Here is a 20,156-nt window from a genome sequence, read left to right as displayed (position 1 = left end):
AATACCATGGAATGTTAATAAATACAATACAATACATGCTTATTGGAGTATGAATAAATAAAATGAAGGGTTGGCGGGAAGAACGATTAGGGTCCATAAGATAAAATTTTTAGTTAGAGATGCCATCTATTGGATTATGTTGAGAACTAATAGAGGCTTACATGGTTATTACAAAATCTCCAGGCGCAATAAAAAATTAAAAGTAAATGACATTACGCATACGAATTAAAGCAGAGTGTTCTAGAGTTTAAAATTCATTTTTCTCTAAACTTTGTTATTTGGACCCTCATCGTTCTTCCCATCAACCCTTCAAATATAAGTACACTTGAAGGGCAATACCATCTCGCTATCACCAATTCCATCTAAATAACCTCATAGTTGATGCAGCGTTGTTAAATAACCAAGTAAAAAAATCAAGAAAATGTTGAAATACTGCGCCGTAATTAATTGTTCGAACATAGTCTACTATTGAAGGATGCCCAGAAAAATATCCATCTCTCAACGTTTGGAAGAATGTTCTAAATGCAGTTTCTCACATGAATGTGTTTACAGAATTGTTACGTCATTTCCTGAATAAAGTTTCTTCCAGAAAACCATTCAATAAGATTTAAAGTAATTTAAACGGTTGATTTCAACAATGTATGTAAGGGTTGTGTGTCATAATATTACAGTGGATTATAAAAGCAAAGTGCACCAAAAGTTCCTTAGACAGCATTTGTATAAGACTGTTATGTTTCATAATCAGTGAATTGATCATGTAACATTCGTTTTGTAAAGTACTTTTGGTTTTTGTTTGTAATAAATGCAAACAAATTTATGAATATGTAGTTGATGGCAATCAATTTATTACTACTACTACGTACTAGGTTACTACTAATTACTACTAGACTTAATATTACAACTACTATTAGGCCTACTGTTATTACTACTAGGCTTACTGTTATTTATCACTACTACAAGGCCAACTATTATCACTACTATTGGCCTGCTATTATCACTACAACTAGGCCTGCTATTATCACTACAACTAGGCCTACTATTATCACTACTATAGGCCTACTATTATCACCACTACTAATCCTACTATTATCACTACTATTAAGCCTACTATTATCACTACTACTAGGACGCAAAATAACCTAGTAGTTAATCATTAAATAACAGACTAAAAATGTCTCGGGTACAGTTATTGACTCAGATTTAATTTCAGGAATGTGATGAATATTTAACTTCTTTTCATAAGAAGTTGTTGTATTATTTATCATTTACTTTTTCTATATCGTTTGTAGCGGCATACTGACCACATCACGTGTAATTTGCTTTACTTACGGATGTCTTACGTTGATTCAGAATTCCTACAAGAGCGAGGGCAGAAAGGTCCAAAAATCCCAATCCCAATCCTTGAAGTTTGGTGACGACGACGACGAAGAGTAAGATAAACAGGCGTTTTAAATGAACAAAATAAAAAAGACAGCTATTTACTTATTTATTGTGATCTATACGAAAATACATAGGCTAGCCAATCATAGCACATTTTTCACATAAATATAAATGAACAATCTGACTTGTAATTTTTGATAATGATTTACGTGGGTGGCAGTTATAAAATGGAAATACTAATTAACAATAGAATTGAAAGGAAATTAAAACATGAAAAAGAGATCTGATTTGTAATGAATCAGTATTGGCGAAGAGATTGAAATGCAATAATTCGATAATAAATTGTAGGATCAAATCAAAGAGAAAATTGATTTATTCCAGCAAAATTAAAACTTATGTCCTATGGCATGAATGACATAGATAATTCTTTTTAAAATTCACTTCTGAATTAATTTTCTGTGTCGGAAGTAAATCAATTTCCTCACTCAGTGAACTGAAATTGTTTAACATATTAATTAAATAGTGAGTTCATATTTTTAACAATCAATATCATTTATTACAAAAATACAAATTAAAGACATTTAAAATCCATTAAAACTATTATATATTGTACATTAAACAATAATGAACATGTTAAATATTAATATAAAAATCATTAGCCTAATGAAGCAACGTTCATGTTTGGGGGTTCAAAACTGCACTGTACATAGGACCTAAGCATAAGAAAGACGAAAAAATAGGCAATAAATTTAACTAATAATAGCATAGATTGTAAACAATAACCTGTACGGTAAAATAGGTAATTACAATTGAAACAATTATAACTAATACTCATAAGCAAAAAAAAAAAAAAAAAAAAAAAATATATATATATATATATATATATATTTAGCAATAAATTATCTAATCCTATGTTGAGTTTTCTTAATAAGTTCTTTAATTTTAAATTTATATTTCATCGTACTTATATTTTATAAATCAGGGTACTGAGAAATGAATTTGTTAGGTATATAGTTTTAAGCAATAGTTGAAGCTATGTTTCGTACCCGCAGCCGCTAAAATTTAGGACTATGTGAACTGAAATAATACGTTCTCTTTCGTATTATAATTATGCCAATATGCTTTGAAATGTTTCTTGTTCTTATGAAAGAAAGTTAGTAATGTATATTTATGTAACTGATCCAATTAGAAAACGTTAAAATTCCAATAAAGAAGTTTAGTGAGATAGTCAGTATACTTTTTAGACAAATTTTGATAATTCTCTTTTGCAGTAATTCCAGTGGCTTCTTTTTTTTCTTTATGGATTTAGAAATATATATCCTAGCCGGCAATACCATAACGTAAAACATTTTGCATCATAAATAAATAAATAAATAAATACATCTTAAAACATTAATAGGGAGGTAAGAACGTAGGATAACAAATCTATATATAATTTTGCGTAATTTATTACATAAAAATGCGATATGTGTGTTCCATCTAAGGTGCTGCCAATTATTATTCCTTGATATTTAACTTTACTAGAATTGATTAAACCTGGACAGTTACAATTTAGAGAAAGTGTACAAATTGGGATTGTGAATTTTAATATTATGATATTGTAGTCAAAATGTATGGTATTGTGTGATGGTATTGGAAAGGGCACAACCATTGTTTTAGAAATGTTTAAAGAAAGTAAGTTTCAATTTATTCATTTTATATTAGATGCATATCATCGTTTGTTTTGTGATATGTTTCATTCCATGTTCCATAAAAAAAATAGCTATGGTATCATCTGTGTAAGAATACATATTGCCGTTATTTTGTGATAAATCAAGCATCAGTAAGTTGGTGATATATATTAGAAGTAAAATAATTCTAGAAGTGACATTGGATGTAGCATCGTCGGTACTGAAATTATTACGAAAACCGAAATATTTTGATGATAATAGGTCATACGTTTCTAAATAATTTATTAATCTCTTCTTGATACGCTTTTATAACATTTTGGAAGTAATGGGCATAGGAGATATTCGTCTATAATTATATTTAAATTTTTCCTATCTCCGCCTTTAAATATTGGTATAGCAGTAGCTTGTTTGAATTTCTTAGAAAATACTCATTTTAATAAGCACAGATTAAATATATGAAAAATTGGTTTAGCGATTGGTTGTATTATAGTTTTTAATGTTTTAGATATAATTCCGTCAAAACTTGGTGGAGTGTCGTCCTTTAAATTTTATTATTTGTAATATATATTAACTTGATTTCGGTAGTTGGAAAGAGGCGCACTGATAATGCTGTATTTATATGGGTTTCTCGATTTTGGGGTATTAAATAGTAAATTTCTTCTAGATCTAACTGGAGGGATATAATGAAATCATTTCAGTATTTCAGTGAATCAATATTATTATTTGTTAATAGTTGTCTTAGAAATACGAGTTTGTGATTGTTCTGTCATTGAGCGTATGCAAAAAATCTTAATAATCTAGTTGGAAATTGGAAAAACAAGTTATTTTGAATGTTTTATAATATAGGAACCTAAGGAATTCATTTTGCAGCAGTCAATTGAATTAACGTTGTTCTTTCAACGAGGATTCCAAATTAATGTAATATATTCCAACTTGCTTCTAAGTGGTTATAAAATACAAAAAGAAGTTGCTTGAAGAATTTAGAATTTCCAATTACAATTCCCAGTGATTTATAAGCAGACTTACCAATAACTGTTATAATGTGATCTTTGAAGTTTAAATAATATTGTCAAATTCTGTACCTAAATCTCTTATTCTTGAAATACATTCCAATTTTTTGTCTTTAGGAGAATAAGATGTGAAAATATATGAATATTTCAGAAAATTGAAGATAATATATATAAAGTGAATTTAATGTAAACAAATAATATTTTTCGAACAGTGTTTATTACTATAGCTATATCTCATACATTTAATACATTTGGTCATACAATCACATGCAATTAAATCGGTTTTTTGTCTCTTTTCTTGATCGATTGATAAGCTAACAGTCACCATATTGATATCAGCTAGAAGCCTAACTAGACCGAAGAGTTATATTGCATATTAATTACCGTAAAATTTAGTGTGAAATATATTAACTTTCTGTGCATCACCTTACTAATTATACTTTTAATTCAAATTAACAAACAATAATTGATACAGTGAGATAAATGTTAACAAGCGAATATTTACACTTTTCAAGCATTAGAATTTTCTTCTGTTGTTCGTAATCTTTTATAATTATTGACGTACCGTGCCAGTATAAAACCAGAGACTATACTGACAATGACCGTTAGAATTAGTAAGAGCGCGCAACAAATTGTCAAAAGTGCTGTATTTACTTTTATTATCTTGTCATTACTGTCTTTCGTAGTAGGAGTAGGGGTAGCATTAGCATCTTCTGAGTCAATTGTGAATGTTTTAGAGGAAGGGAGTTGCAATGTTTTCGTTACACTGCTAGTAATCGTGGGTCTTAGTTTCACCGGGCCCTTGACAATAGTTTCTGATGGATAAGTTTTGCCAGCTGTATCAGTAGTTGACTCAGCAGAGGAAATTTGATTGTCATCTGTGGTGTCCTCATTTGGTGTCGTCTCAGAGAATGATTGTTCTGTATTGTCTACTGTCTTCATACTAATTTCGAGCAAGTTGTGAACAATTTCTGTTTCAGGAGTAGTACTAGAGACCAGTCGAGTAGAGGAAGTGTCACTGCAAGATATTTCAAGCTCCGCCAGGTTGTAACTTCGTACATCACGACTCTTTGTGTAGCACTGCAGTTGACCGGCTGATCTCTGTCGCAGCCAGCAGAGGAAAATGTTAAACTGGTTGCCACAAATCCACTTATTTCCACTGAACCGGACTTGTGTTACATGTGATAGTGACATCAGTGTGTCGTTTGTTGTAGTGTGCAATCGGGTTTTGCTCAAATCTAGGTTCCGGAGCTGAGGGAGTTTGGAAAATGTTTGAGGAGAAATATTGGATATTTTACAGGAGCCGAGATCGAGGTGCACCAAAGAAGCTGATATCAGTATGGGGATGTTATCTGGCATCATGGATAGAGGATTGTTACGAAGTGACACTGATTTTAGATTGGGATTCTCTGCGAACATGTCGGAGAAAATATATGCTAGAAAGTTATTGGACAAGTCAATTGTCGTCAGACGCCCCAATTGCTGGAATGCGGTGAGGTCGATTTTACGTATTCTGGCGTTTTTGAGAAGCAGTGTATGCACGTTGAAGTAATACTTGATGGAGTGAGACTCCAGTTTATTAAAGCTGTTGTATGACAAATCCAAAGAAACCACCAGACTCGTAGATGCCGATGTGGGAATTTGGGTCAAATCTTGATGGCGGCAGTCTACCTCGAGAGCAGGGAGTTCGGCTTCTTTGGCGTTGCATGAACACAGTGAAGGACAAAGGTCCTGCTCACCCGTGATGTATAGAAGTTGGAATACCAAGATGTATGCCATTGTCAACATTTGGTTCACTGTCATTTTCTTTCTGAAAATATAAGGACAGAAAAAGTAAATTAGTACACATAAAAGAATTGTAATAGATTTTAATACACAGCATGATTAACGAAGATTTATTGACAGATAAATAGTTAACCAATTAATGAAGTATTAACTGTAGACCAATCTATAAGACAATCAAACGTAGCCAAATATGGATGGTAGCTCTAAATATATTGAATAAGCAGTCGCGGACAGCCGATGAGGGGTGGTCCTCCAGTTTGGGGGTTGGGCGAAGGGCTAACAACCTATCACCATAAAAAAACAGCTTGTTACGAAACCTCAAAATAAGCCACGGACTGGGACTGATTCTCTGGCAAGACCACAGCAAAGGAATAAGATTAAGAGAGACGTTTTATATGATATTCTTATTGAATTTGGTATTCCCAAGAAACTAGTTCGATTAATGTGTCTCAGTGAAACGTACAGCAGAGTCTGTATAGGCCAGTTTCTATCAAATGCGTTTCCAATTCACTGTGGGCTAAAGCAAGGAGATGAACTATCACCTTTACTTTTTAACTTTTCTCTAGAGTATGCCGTTAGGAAAGTCCAGGATAACAGAGAGGGTTTGGAATTGAACGGGTTACATCAGCTGCTTGTGTATGCGGATGACGTGAATATGTTAGGAGAAAATCCACAAACGATTAAGAAAAATACGGGAATTTTACTTGAAGAAAGTAACAGCTTTAGAAGTAAATTCCGAAAAGACAAAGTATGTGATTATGTCTCATGACGAGAATATTGTACGAAATGGACATATACAAATTGGAAATTTATCCTTTTAAGAGGTTGAAAAATTCAAATATGTAGGAGCAACAGTAACAAATATAAATAATACTCGGGAGGAAATTAAACACAGAATAAAATATATGGGAAATGCCTGTTATTATTCGGTTCAGAAGTTTTTATCATCCAGTCTGCTGTCAAAAAATCTGAGTTAGAATATTTATAAAACAGTTATATTACTGGTTCTTTATGGTTGTGAAACTTGGACTCTCACTTTGAGAGAGGAAAAGAGATTAAGGGTTTTTGATAATAAGGTGCTTAGGAAAATATTTGGGGCTAAGAGGGATGAAGTTACAGCAGAATGGAGAACATTACACAACACAGAACTGCACGCATTGTATTCTTCACCTGACATAATTAGAAACATTAAATCCAGACGTTTGAGATGGGCAGGGCATGTAGCACGTATGGGCGAATCCAGAAATGCATATAGAGTGTTAATTGGGAGGCAGGAGGGAAAAAGACCTTTGGGGAGGCCGGGACGTAGATGGGAAGATAATATAAAAATGGATTTGAGGGAGGTGGGATATGATAATAGAGACTGGATTAAACTTTCTCAGGATAATAACCAATGACGGGCTTATGTGAGGGCGGCAATGAACCTCCGGGTTCCTTAAAAATAAGAAAGTAAGTAAATTAGTAAGTAATTATTATTATTATTATTATTATTATTATTATTATTATTATTATTATTATTATTATTATTATTATTTAAAAAGAGTACCCATCATCGGCTATAAAAGCAATAAATTTCTTTCTTTTTACGACAACATTAACAAAACTGGCTTCTCTTTGGGTGGTTTCACGTTGAGAGTGGCCTGAGTTTAAACTTAACAATAAGTTCTTCCTGACTTAAAAATTTAGTCCTCAATATGAAGGCCATTCTTCTCATTAAGACCATATTTCGAATTTCTAAATCCAATAAATTTAATTATGAAAATACTTAAATTCGTGGAAAATCTCTACATTTCCTCTGATAAGTGGTTCTCGAATATTGAGCACACAATTATGGTATTGTGAGAAAAATATGAGAACTTTTGATTTGAACTAAACACTTCTTGTAATGTTGTTTACCATAATTAAATTCTCTCGCAGTTGTTTCTGGAGACATATGATCTACACTTCTTCAAGTAAATTTCATTTTATGTGAGAACGATATTCAAGATTATCATTAGAGACAATTTGAGTAAATCCTTATGTCATTCTTCTTAATAAAAACCCATTTGAGTAGTAAAAATTGTTGTTATGTATGTATCATTTCCGGCTGAATTTACTCGTAGCTGCTGAAATACAATACTGTTCGTTATGAGGAATGCTGAAAATAACATGTCTTTGTGTAAGTCTTGAAATCAATACTTCTCTTTATACTTCGTATAACGGAAAAATAAAAACAAAAATTGAGGAAACTATAATAAATGTACGTTTCAGACATAATATATTCTTAATCTTTTACTTCTGTACTCCTGAAGTTAAAATTCAAAGTTTATTCTATTCAAATTTTTAGTTTACATTTTACGATACAACTAAGTTGCCCGAAAGAGCAAACGCTCGTATTAGGGTGCCGTCTACTGGCGTAAAAGTTATAACTTAATTAATTACATTTAGGCCCAATTGTATAAAACTCCCTGACTAAAGATCAACTTTGATCGAAGATCGAAAAGTGAACCGAGTTCAGACACTTCTTCTATTGTATAAAACTTTTCTGCGATCAAATTACCTTGGTTCAAATGCAATCTAAGTTCACGTGAAAACGATTTGGCAACATCGCATAAACAGGTGAAATACGTGATGCGCGGACAGGTTTGTTCAGTGTTGCCAATCTAGCGACTATAACTCTTTTTCAACAACAATTTCTTTTAACTTTTATATTGCTTAAATAGGGATTTAGTGACCTTTTTAGCACCCCATAGTGACAAAATTTAATCTTTCTTTGTTGATAATGAGAAATCTAGCGACTTTACAACTACTTTTTGGCGACTTTCCGTACACTCTGTTGGAGACACTGGTTTTTTTGTGCAATGTAAATAATGGCTTTATAAAACGACAATTTTCGTTTAGTAATACAGTTAATTGAAAATTTATGAATGTACCTATCATATCCATTAATAATTAATGGTTGTTATAAACATAATATAATAATAGGTTATGTTATTTGATACTGCTGAACACGATAGAGCCTTATAAAATATAAGAATGTTTGTGTATTATGGCAAGAAATTGAAAGAAATATATATAAATGTACCGATCATATCTATTAATATTAATAATAATGGATATTTTATTTGCACAATCTGTCACACGTATATTTCAAACAGAAAAGAAATAACTGAACTTGGATCATCTAACTTAATCGGAGAAATTTCTTCAGTCAAAGTTGACTTTAGTTTGAGATAAATTAATCTCAGATTAGACTTTATACAACACAAAATTCCAAGTTCAGCTGAAACAAGGATCAATTTAATCTCTGATCTAAGATTAAATGGTTTATACAATCGGGCCTTAATGTTGCTTAGTCAACTGTCCGAAGAGAGGTTTGAATCTCACAAGTGACACCAATAAGGCATCACTCATGGGTCAACTAAGCCAGGAGATAATGGGGTAGGGTGGCTAGTTCCTTTCCCCCCTCCATTGCTTACATCACCGACTAGCTACATATTACACTAGACAGATTTCAGATGTATACAACAATTATTCTTCCTCTGACACACATCGTCAAGTGAGATATACTGCCTGATAATAGATGTACATATCAGCCAAAACTTCAGTCAGAGGTTATACCTGTACTATACAGTTAAAATAATAATTAGGTGGTAGTAAATATTAGAAAATACTACTACTACTACTACTACTACTACTATTACTACTACTACTACTACTACTACTACTACTACTACTACTACTACTACTACTACTACTACTAATAATAATAATAATAATAATAATAATAATAATAATAATAATAATTATAGTAATAAATTAAAGCGTATTCAAGTAATGAATTTTACTTTATTTCTAAACTTATGAAGTCGCTCTCAGTGGCGCAGTCAGTATAGTGCTGGTCTTCTGTGCCTGAGGTTGCGGGTTCGATCTCGGCCCAGGTCAATGGCATTTAAGTATGCTTAAATGCGACAAGTTCATGTTAGCAGATTTACTGGCATATACAAGAACTCCTACGGGACAAAATTCTAGTACACCGGCGACTCTGATATAACCTCGGCAGTTGCGAGCTTCACTAAATAAAACAAATTACTTTACTAAACTTATGAAGATGTCAGTTATTTAGCTCAGGTTAATTGTTCAATGTAGAATTGTATAAACCTTGTCTATAATTCTGGCTATATCTTAAAACTAGCAGTTATATTACTTTTAGATTTAAGTGATAGAGTTGGGACATACCTTCTTATATTATGTTCATTTGCATCGGTATTGAATTTCATTAGATTTTTTTTAAATATATTAGTAGGGGAGAGTTGGGTAGTATCGGACATCGGGTAGTATCGGACAGTGAGTTTCATTCATCTACCACCAAATGAAAGTACCTGAATGACATGGTTATGTTTCTGTGATGTCGCATACAGAAACGTAACCATGTCATTCAGGAACTACCATCTGGTGGTAGATGAAAGAAACGCACTGTCCGATATTACCGATGTCCGATACTACCCAATTCTCCCCTAATGTATATTTATATCTTTCATCAATTTTACCACTTGAAATTCAGATCAAAATAATTTCGTCGGATAATCAAAATATAGTTTATGCAATCAAATTTTGATGATACGTGTTTGATGAAACATTAGTGCAGTCAGTATTCTCTTTGCAGTTCCACCCCAACCTATTATTCCATATTGAATGACAGAGTGAAACAAAACTAAACAAACCACACACATGATATAAATCGGCATATAAGAACGCATGGTTACAAATTTGTGGATGGTGTCCCACTGGATGATTTATATGTTTCCATTATTCCAAGTAGGATGTAGTAATATTAAACGTTTGGTATGGATAAGTGAAGACCAGACATAAAAAGGTTGTAAGTGCTAATATCTTTGAAAATTAGTTTTTCCAAAATAGAGTCTATGTCTCTGGTTGAAACCAGAAAGAAAAGAGGTTAAGTTCCATTTAATGTTATTTAGAACGTGGCTTCGCCCATAGATGTGCAAAATGTATGCACAAGAAAGCCCTGTTTTCTAGAGTTTTTCTCTCTGGCACCTACAGGCTTTTTATATTCGTCAAAAGCAAGAATAATTCTAGCAACTAATTCTTTTGCTGTGTCGATGAGTGTTCCATAAACAGTTGATTTAATGTGACCCCAAACACAAAAATCAACTGGAGTCATGTGTGGGGAATGTGCCGGCCAAGCAACTGGACTTTCTTTCCCTATCCAACGATTCGAAAAATGTATTTTTAAATAAATTCCACAATTTAAGCCGAAATGTGCGGGTGCACCGTCGTGTTGAAGGAACATGGTTCTCCGACTACTAAACGGGAAATATTCAAGTAGCTCCGGAATATGGCGCTGAGGGTGTTGCTTCGCTTTGCCAAATTAGCATTGCCGTGAGCTACTCCAAATGTCTTATGTATGTCTGCAAGTTCGATATTTGTATACCGATGCATTTTAATACCATGAAATTAAATGAACAGATCTCACAGACGATATTTTGTGACATACAACAACAAACTAATTTCAATTATTATTTCCATGGTAACAAGAAAAGCTAAAACATAAATGCAGCCACATGTGAATGATGAGCTTGTCTTTTATACGAAGCATATCCGGACACTACTTTATTAAGAAAAAATGTTTTTTCATATCCTCTATCACATCAGAAAATTAAGAAATATCCTCTATCACATCAGAAAATTAGGAATTGTTTTGTTATACTCTGCATAAGTTTTTCTCTCAGAATACTTACAGGTACATGAACTTAAAGCAGAGAAAAAGAAGAATAACAACAAAATATTTGTTAAGTTAGGAAGTCAGAATGAGGATACAGATATGAACTTTTTAAATATAGATATTGTGATTCTGCAATACACTGTTTAGGTTATATATAATGTGTGTGAACGTATATATATATATAGACACTAACATAAATTTACACAATTCTTGTAATACTACCAAAAAGGTGACCACTGATCGGGATCTATCTCATGTCACCTGTTTTTTATGATGTAGAAACAGCCATCCAAGAATGGTAAATTAAATTTGAAAACTAATTTTTGAAATCAGGGAAATGGGTTTTAAAGATCAAATAAGTTTAGTAAAATTAGCAAGACCTGCACAATTATTGTTACATACTATAGCACTAAAGTATTAAATTAGAAATATTCAGTGAATAATCCAAAGTAGTGGTCTTTAAGAATAAACTTATTTAAATTGGTAGTTCAGGATATTATAGAAAAAAGTAAATAATCTGAAATCTATAATCATGATGACGACCTACTAAATAAACTATATAAATTTAAGTACATGTACGAACTATCATTTGTATCCTTAAAAAGAAATTTAGAAAGGAAACTAAATTAAAATTTTATAAGCAACACCCACTCAAGTGGATGTAAAACTAGGGCACTAAATACAGCATAATGGAGGAAAAATAAGAAGAGCCAAAATGAAATTTCTAAGATATGAAGCTATATATAGAAGAATGTGCGACATACAATAACCTCACAATAAGAAAAAAACTAAACGATTTAAAACAAACTATTTAGGCCTTAAGCCCTAGTATGACGAAAGAAGACTAACTGGAAAGGACACGTATTAAGAACAAACAAGAATAGTTCAACAAGTTATGATCTAGTAATAAGAGAGTTGTAGTTCGAAGAAGAAGATTGTGGAGAGACGATTTCGATGCATTATGAGCCGAGCTGAAGCTGTAGTCGGGTGGTCCAGCGATAGTAAGATATTTTTTTTCTCCTATATAAGTTATAGTATAGTTTCATTTTAGATATTTCTATATTTCTGTAAGATGTTTAACTTACGCGAGGAGGATCAGCGAAGCGCGTAATAGGCTCTTTATTCACTCAGTCTGACAGGCGCCTAACGCATTTAAAACCAGTAGACGCGAGGTAGGTTACTGAACTTTAGCATAGCATAAAGGGGTTTTTCCTGTCTAGGAACGCGCTGGTAGCGTTGTTTGAATCTTGCAAACAATAGTAGCGTCTGGTGAGCGCGTCACCTTAGTGAGTATTTAAAAGGACGTGAGCCGAGCGTGTGCCCCCCGAGACGATTACCGGCCTGTGAGCCGAGCGTGTATTTTCTCAGAATATTACCGGCCAGTGAGCCGATCGTGTGTTTGGTCAGAAGACTGCCGGCCAGTGGCGTGTTTACTCACTTATATAGTCCACGGCCTGTGAGCCGATCGCGTGAGTATTATTAATATTTCCGGCACTTGTTCCGATCGTGTATATCTTATCATTCTCCGTTTTCCAGCCGATCGAAATGATAAAGTATAGATTTCGCACTTTTTAGTTTTGTGATTTACTCAAAAAGTGACAGCAGCGATTTTAAACTGGCGTTAGACGAGAAGCCGAAATCACACGGAAGACAACAGCCAGTATTCCGTCGCTTGGACTCAAGCACGGGAAGTGAGCCGAATAAATACACTTAGTGGATCTTTACTCCTTGGTTTCTTTTCGTGAGAACGACGAACATCACATTATATCCTACGCCCACAAAACCACAAGGTCCCTGAGAAGAGATCTCCTCTACCGGGGGACAAGATCTTCCAGCATCCGTCCATCGACTTCTCCTCTGCCGGCGACGCGGCAGAACAAGAAGAGGGCAACCGTCGAAATTGGCGCAACCAACACGTGCCACCAGGTACAAACCCGTCGCAGAGCAGACCGGAAGACTCAATCAAATGGTGGTGATGATGATGATGGTGGTGGTAGTGATGATGATGATGATGACGATGATTATGATTATGTATAGAAAACTAGTGAATTGGTACTCTTTTCTATGATAAGTATTTTACAGGTCATAAATACAGATGTCTAAATATTTGGTAACATGTTCAATCACACTCAAGACCACTAATGCAGAGTTAAATTAGTCCAAAAAAGTCAAATTTCTCAGAAAATCACGGAAAACATAATCATCGCAAGTTGAAAGAGACATTTCGCATGTAACAGCATAATCTATACTAATAATAAATCTGTAGCCGAAATTTTTCTGGTAATTTTCGATTTTCCAAAAATAATTGGTCCTAACATATATAATTAACCACCCTGAAACCGAAAATCGCTTTTTTGAAATTTTTGTTTGTATGTCTGTCTGTCTGTATGTTTGCTACCTTTTCGCGCGATAATGGCTGAAAGGATTTCGATGAAAATTGGAATATAAATTAAGTTCGTTGTAACTTAGATTTTAGGCTAGATGGAATTTAAAATACATTATTTAAAAGGGGGGTTATAAGGAGGCCTGAATTAAATAAATCGAAATATCTCGCTTATTATTGATTTTTGTGAAAAATGTTACATAACAAAAGTTTCTTTAAAAATAATTTGTGATAAGTTTTATACCTTGAAAAATTTTGATAGGACTGATATTTAATTGAGATAAATGAGTTTTAAAATTAAAATAACTGCCATCTAAGGCCGTGTAATGAATTAAAAAACAAATGACTTCGTCTATAAGGGGCCTTGGACAGCAACAATCGAAAGCTATGAAAGATAGCCTACAGAGAATGTTTCTGTGTTTGTATGAAGTAATATCGGAAGCTAAATTAACCAATTTGTAAATTAATTATTATTTCACCATTGGAAAGTGTAGTTTCTCTAGATGGACATAATGCTATAATGTTATTACAGTAACTTCTGATATAATATAACGTAATGTATTATAATATAATATATAATATAATATAATATAATATAATATAATATAATATAATATAATATAATATGTAATATTATATAATATAATTTAAGTTATTTGAAGGGTTCAGAACCATAGTGGGCCAAACGCCATTTACTGAATACGTAGAAAAGAAGGGTTAAAATTAAGTTATTACCATAATTCAATGGAAACCTGTAACAAGTAAAATAAAGTATAGACATTAAATCTAAATGATGTCAATATTCATTGAACTATGGTTGCATGTAATAACAATTAAGAAACATGTTAAAGGAATGTCATTGCACCAAATGAGTGACTCTGGACCGAAATGATCGCATTTTAATTATTTGAATTCAATTTAAATTAAGTAACATATTAAACGATTTATCCTTGTATCAAACACGAATGTTCCCTGGATCAAATGTCCTATTTTAATTATGTAATTACTTTATATTTATTTCTAACGGGTGCAGCGGAGCGCACGGGTGCGGCTAGTAATTAATATTTAGACATTTTATTCTTTTCTGTTATTAGTTGCTTTACTTTTAATATTTGCCAATTGCGTTATACCCTACAAATGTATAAATATTTCTCTTTGCCGTCAGCGCATGATTCAAAGCATTAACCTTCACATATACATATAACATACATTCACTTGCAAGTTTTGGATGTTTATCACTATAGCTCATCAATAACTTGTGCAATAATCATTAACACTCTCCGGATAAAGATTTATGTCAATTTAAATGTTTATATTCTTTACTTTAATCCCGGTTTTAAAGGTCCTGTTCAATTATATTTCATGACTGAAATATTTATATAAATTCGACGAGTCTTCCAATGTATATTCTGCTGTTCTTTTACATAAGTATTGTTTAAATATAGAGCAGCAATTGCAGCTTCCATAATGATACTTCTTTCGACTATTCAGTCATTTAAAGTCCAATAATCAGATGAAATTTTATTTAAATTAGCATAAGCTTCAAAATCTTCGGCTGGAGGTCTGTTTAATATCGAACATCAAGGCCTAAAATATTCTAACACCTTCACCTTAATTCATACTATATAGCCTACACGTAATGGCGGCCGCAAAGTTTGCATCACTCAAAAATCAATCTTTCTCTGTGCTTCTGCCTAATACTTATTAATGAATCAACATCCGTAAATCAATAAATAATTAGAAGCTGTTCACTATCACAGTGAATTCAGAATAATTATATTTCACGCTCACCTCTTCAACAAAATATACAATTCTCAAATTGCACGTCCTCTAGGCTCAAAACTAAGCGAGCAGATACCAGAGTAGTGACCAGTGTTGCCAACTCGATTCTTGAAAATCCGCTATGAAACCGTGCAGAATTCGCTAAATTGCTGTAGGCTACTGTCAATGTAAAATTATATTATTTTGCCGCTGCGAGTGCTAAAAATACCCACTAAATCCCTATATCAGCAATACAAATTTCATAAATTTTACCCGCTAAACTAACACTGAAAAACGCTAGATCTAGCGGGAAAACCGCTGAATTGGCAACACTGGGTGACTGTCTCGCGCAGATGACGTTTGTTTCCGTTTCCCAGTATCACACTATAGACACTATGCGCATGCGCACGTATTATCTTCTTGTGCTGAACCGAACTCGTATTATTGCTACAGAGTCAGGGAGTCACATAACGTTTTATATTAAATATTAATTTAATTTAATTATCTAAAATTTAAATATGAGGACAGTTCCAGTGAAGATAGATACCGATTGTGACTTAGAAATAGACAATGTTGACATCTTGTAATGTTATATACACTTAATTGGTTATTGCTAGAGCTACTCTTTGACTGCACATGTTCGCAACCGTAGCCATAATAGCTATACCAGTAGCCGCTTATCAAAGAACCTACTGCAGGGGGGTAAGAGGGATATAGCATGCGCGGCTCGAGGAGTCTGAGCTGAGTTTTGCTTGTAGGATACCTATACTTATGAAATGATAAAAAGAAAGATGGAACTAATACGGGAAATTATGCTTAAAATCGATTATGACGTCAAACTACACTTTTTCCCATAATCCATCGCGAAATACCGCCAATTGCCAAATATTAAATTGCTACTATCGGTTTCGGTCATACGTAAACGGTTTAGAATGGATGTGGAGGTAACAGGAGTATTAGCAGGTTATTATATCAATGTACATTTCACTGTATATTTATTAAAAGTGTTACGGTTGTGACATGGACTGAACATTTAATTTCCACATTCTTTCTTTTATCGAGAAGGATGTTGGCACTCCTGCATACGTTAAAGCATAGGGGGACATATCTAAGGACATATTCTACAGTTGAGCCGAACAGAATATTACCTTATTTATAAAAAAAATAACACCTGCTGAACTTGATTATACTTTTGAAATATTCACAACACGAAACATTTTGTAATCGTAATAATGCGAACACAACCGCTGATAAACACACCGGAAGAGATGAACTATGGGTAATTGGACGGCCATACCAGTACACCTTTTTGATTCCACCGTTTCAAGCTTATGCTCTCTCCTTTCTTTCTATTCTCGAAGGATCACTCCCACATCCATTACATGTTACACAGTTGTGGCAATTTCTCCTAGACAGCAGGACGTATGTCGTCATGCGCCATATTTTAAAAAGTTACGTAAGCTGACAGCAAAACGTACATTAAAATATACGTCGAAGTTACAGAAATATTTCAGCCATGAATTAAAATTCTGTAACATCTTCAAACGTTTGGATAAAATAATTTAAACAATGATATTAACAGAAATCTTTACCCGGAGAGTGCAGTATAACTACTGTGATTAGTTTTTTATAATTAGCATCACACCATAGCTTACCTTGTCATATCGAAATAAAATAGTCCAGGATGCGTTCTTTATATCTTATGACCAGAAGTTTCATTTCAAGGTTGAGAAAATATCTTCTTTGCTGATATTATTAGGACAGAAAATCTGAAATAATATCATATTCTTGTCAATGTCAAGCTTAAAGTATTCTTCAAATCATGAACTCAGAGAAGCGTGTCTTGTGTAATCTGAGACCTTGAGTTCATTTCTTTACTCACTATCAATTGTGTTAATTATTATTAGCGATTTAAGTTGGTAATCAGTAATCATCCAACTCATCTTACAAATAAAGAATGTAATGTTTTGAATATCAACCAAATTTATATTTATACTATTTTGAATTACGACCATAAATATCAAACTAAATTTGTATCATCCGATCATGGCCACAAAACAGAAAGATACAATATTTCGCTCCCCCCATTGAACCAAAATGTAAAACTGAAGCAGGTCTAAGGCACAGTTCTTATTACGGCCCAAGATTGTGTAATGGTTTTATAAAGAGGAATTCTAAACTAAAATTATTAAACAATACATTATTAAAAAACAAGTGCTTGAACTGTTTTTAAAATTATAATTATTATATAAATTCTTATACTTTATTTTTTGTCACTTTTACAATGTCGTATTCTTAACTTAGTATGTTTATGTATATATAATGTTTGTTTGTTTTTCTTCTTTTCAAATTTTTTTGTGTAATTACAGTTAACAGTTTAATCACAGTTGTGATTATTATTATTATTATTATTATTATTATTATTATTATTATTATTATTAATTTTTTTCCTCTTCTGTCCAGTTTTCATTATTGGTCACACCCGACATCAAGCATCTTGCTTTTCGGGTGTGATCCAGCTGCAATTTTATTTATACAATTTGTAATATGCAATTGTAATTGTAATTAAAAGAAAATAAACAATATTCCTCCTCAAAAAAAATATTGAAAGAGAGGTCGTGGCTTACTTAATGGAAACGTATTTTCGGCTCAATGAAAAAACACTGTAAGAATTGAATTTATCTGCTGCAGGCAGAAAAAGTTGAATTATAAAATGCATGATAATTATGATGGTGAGGAGTGTTTGGCGCTATGAAGTTCGGCAGCATGACTCACCTCCCGTTTTCTCTCGTATTAAAAAAGTACACTTTTTCTTAGATTTTCCAAGTTAGTGGAAGGCAATGATTATGAATAGTTATTTTATATCTTGATTTGTGCAATTTTTCAAAAGATTTGTAATTTTCCCTGTCGTAGTTCATGTTTTCACTTCTTGCAACTCTTTTAAAGCACTTGAATTCTGATGTGAATATTTCACAACTTGTCTACAATCACCACAGACTTATACTGTAGCTAAAGGCTTACCGTGTGAAAACAGAACAGCGTAAGGAATATCTTATCAGTGAGATGTTTATCATGTTGATCCAATCGGTTCTAACAATAAGAAGATGGACGACAAGAGTATTTTGCAAGACGTTATGATTAGATATCTAGATTATTAATTGGCATTGGCGACTTCGGGAACAGAAGATATTAAGATTTACCGAGGTTCCAGGATGATTATGACTTTGAAAAACGGAAAGAATGTTCAAGGAAGCGACTATAATATACTAAAATAATAACGAAATTTATAGAAAGAGGCCAAAGTGAGAGACCACGGAATATATCATTCGGTTTGTCCTATGTTGTTTAATTATAATTCCTCATTTCAATTCTCTTTTAAACTACAATTAGGGATGATGAAATGCTAATATAATAGGGATGAAGCTGTAATGGAAAGAGAATGGTAGCGAGTATACTCGGAAAAATCTATTTCGTAATATTTCTTAGTAAAAGTCTCGCAGGTTTATCTGAGAAACAAACAAAAGCAAGTTGTCATTTGAATGAGGTGAGGCTGTTTTCACTGCCACTCAAGTACTAAGGTTGCCTAATTGTTAAGATAGCAAAACCTCTTATTTCAAAAACCTACGTTTTCAGGAAACGAAAAAAAAAACTGTCTAATATCCACAACTTTGATTCAATCTTTGTAACACCAATATGGTTTAATATCTGTTAATAAACAAAATGCTTAATGTGTATAATTCATATTAATTACGAATTATATATAAATTATGGGGCCTTTTGTGAGATACGAGGTTTTAACACAAACAAATTTGAAAAGATACATCAAGTTGCGAGTTTTTGCATTTTACTGAAAATCGATCTCATAGGGAGAGGAAATAAATAAATAATTCAATACCTCGTAATTTAACCCAGATTTAATTGGAGGAACTTAATATGATTCAAATAAAGTGATGCAGTATGCCTACATGAACACAATGGTAAATATTACACACTTTTTGTCCTTTATCCACTGAACTCTTTATGAAGACCTTCGTAAAATGGATGATAGTCTCTTGGAATAACTGGCTTTAAAGACATTACATCGAAGCATTTTTGTGTAGAAATAGAAATAGGTCCAGCATAAAGTTGTTTCTCACTTCCGATGATTGTATTTGGGCGTCTAGGAAGTAAGTAATTTCGAATCGTTGTCAAAATTCAACATTTATAAAATACCAACATTTGGAGTATACTTCAGTGCAGAAATATCAGTAACACACGGTTCACCAACTTCATTTCCTGGATGTATTGACTTGTAGTACTGATTTTGAAAGCAATCCTTGAAAAAATCATGACAAATTTTTCACTTTGTTGTGCCCTTGTTTACCACATCGTGCTTCTTTTATCATTTGAACGTAACTGGCTGGGGAGTACAGATCCCTGTTTTTCTTTCTTCTTTCAATTGT

General features: G+C 32.8%; 1 protein-coding gene across 1 annotated transcript; it reads right to left on the bottom strand.

Annotated features, from left to right (window-relative positions):
- Positions 1-1,469: 1,469 nt before the first annotated feature.
- Positions 1,470-18,734, bottom strand: LOC138711951 (leucine-rich repeat-containing protein 38-like). Its single transcript, XM_069843255.1, has 3 exons — positions 18,490-18,734; positions 17,370-17,483; positions 1,470-5,870 (listed from the first exon to the last, which is right to left on the bottom strand). Exons 2-3 carry the CDS (start codon positions 17,375-17,377, stop codon positions 4,571-4,573), a joined length of 1,308 nt encoding a protein of 435 aa, XP_069699356.1. The 5' UTR covers positions 17,378-17,483; positions 18,490-18,734; the 3' UTR covers positions 1,470-4,570.
- Between the last annotated feature and the right edge of the window lie 1,422 nt (positions 18,735-20,156).

Source organism: Periplaneta americana, chromosome 13 (assembly GCF_040183065.1).
Source record: "Periplaneta americana isolate PAMFEO1 chromosome 13, P.americana_PAMFEO1_priV1, whole genome shotgun sequence".
In the NCBI taxonomy this organism is placed as follows: Eukaryota; Metazoa; Arthropoda; class Insecta; order Blattodea; family Blattidae; genus Periplaneta; species Periplaneta americana.
This window is presented reverse-complemented; position numbering and strand designations above follow the sequence as displayed.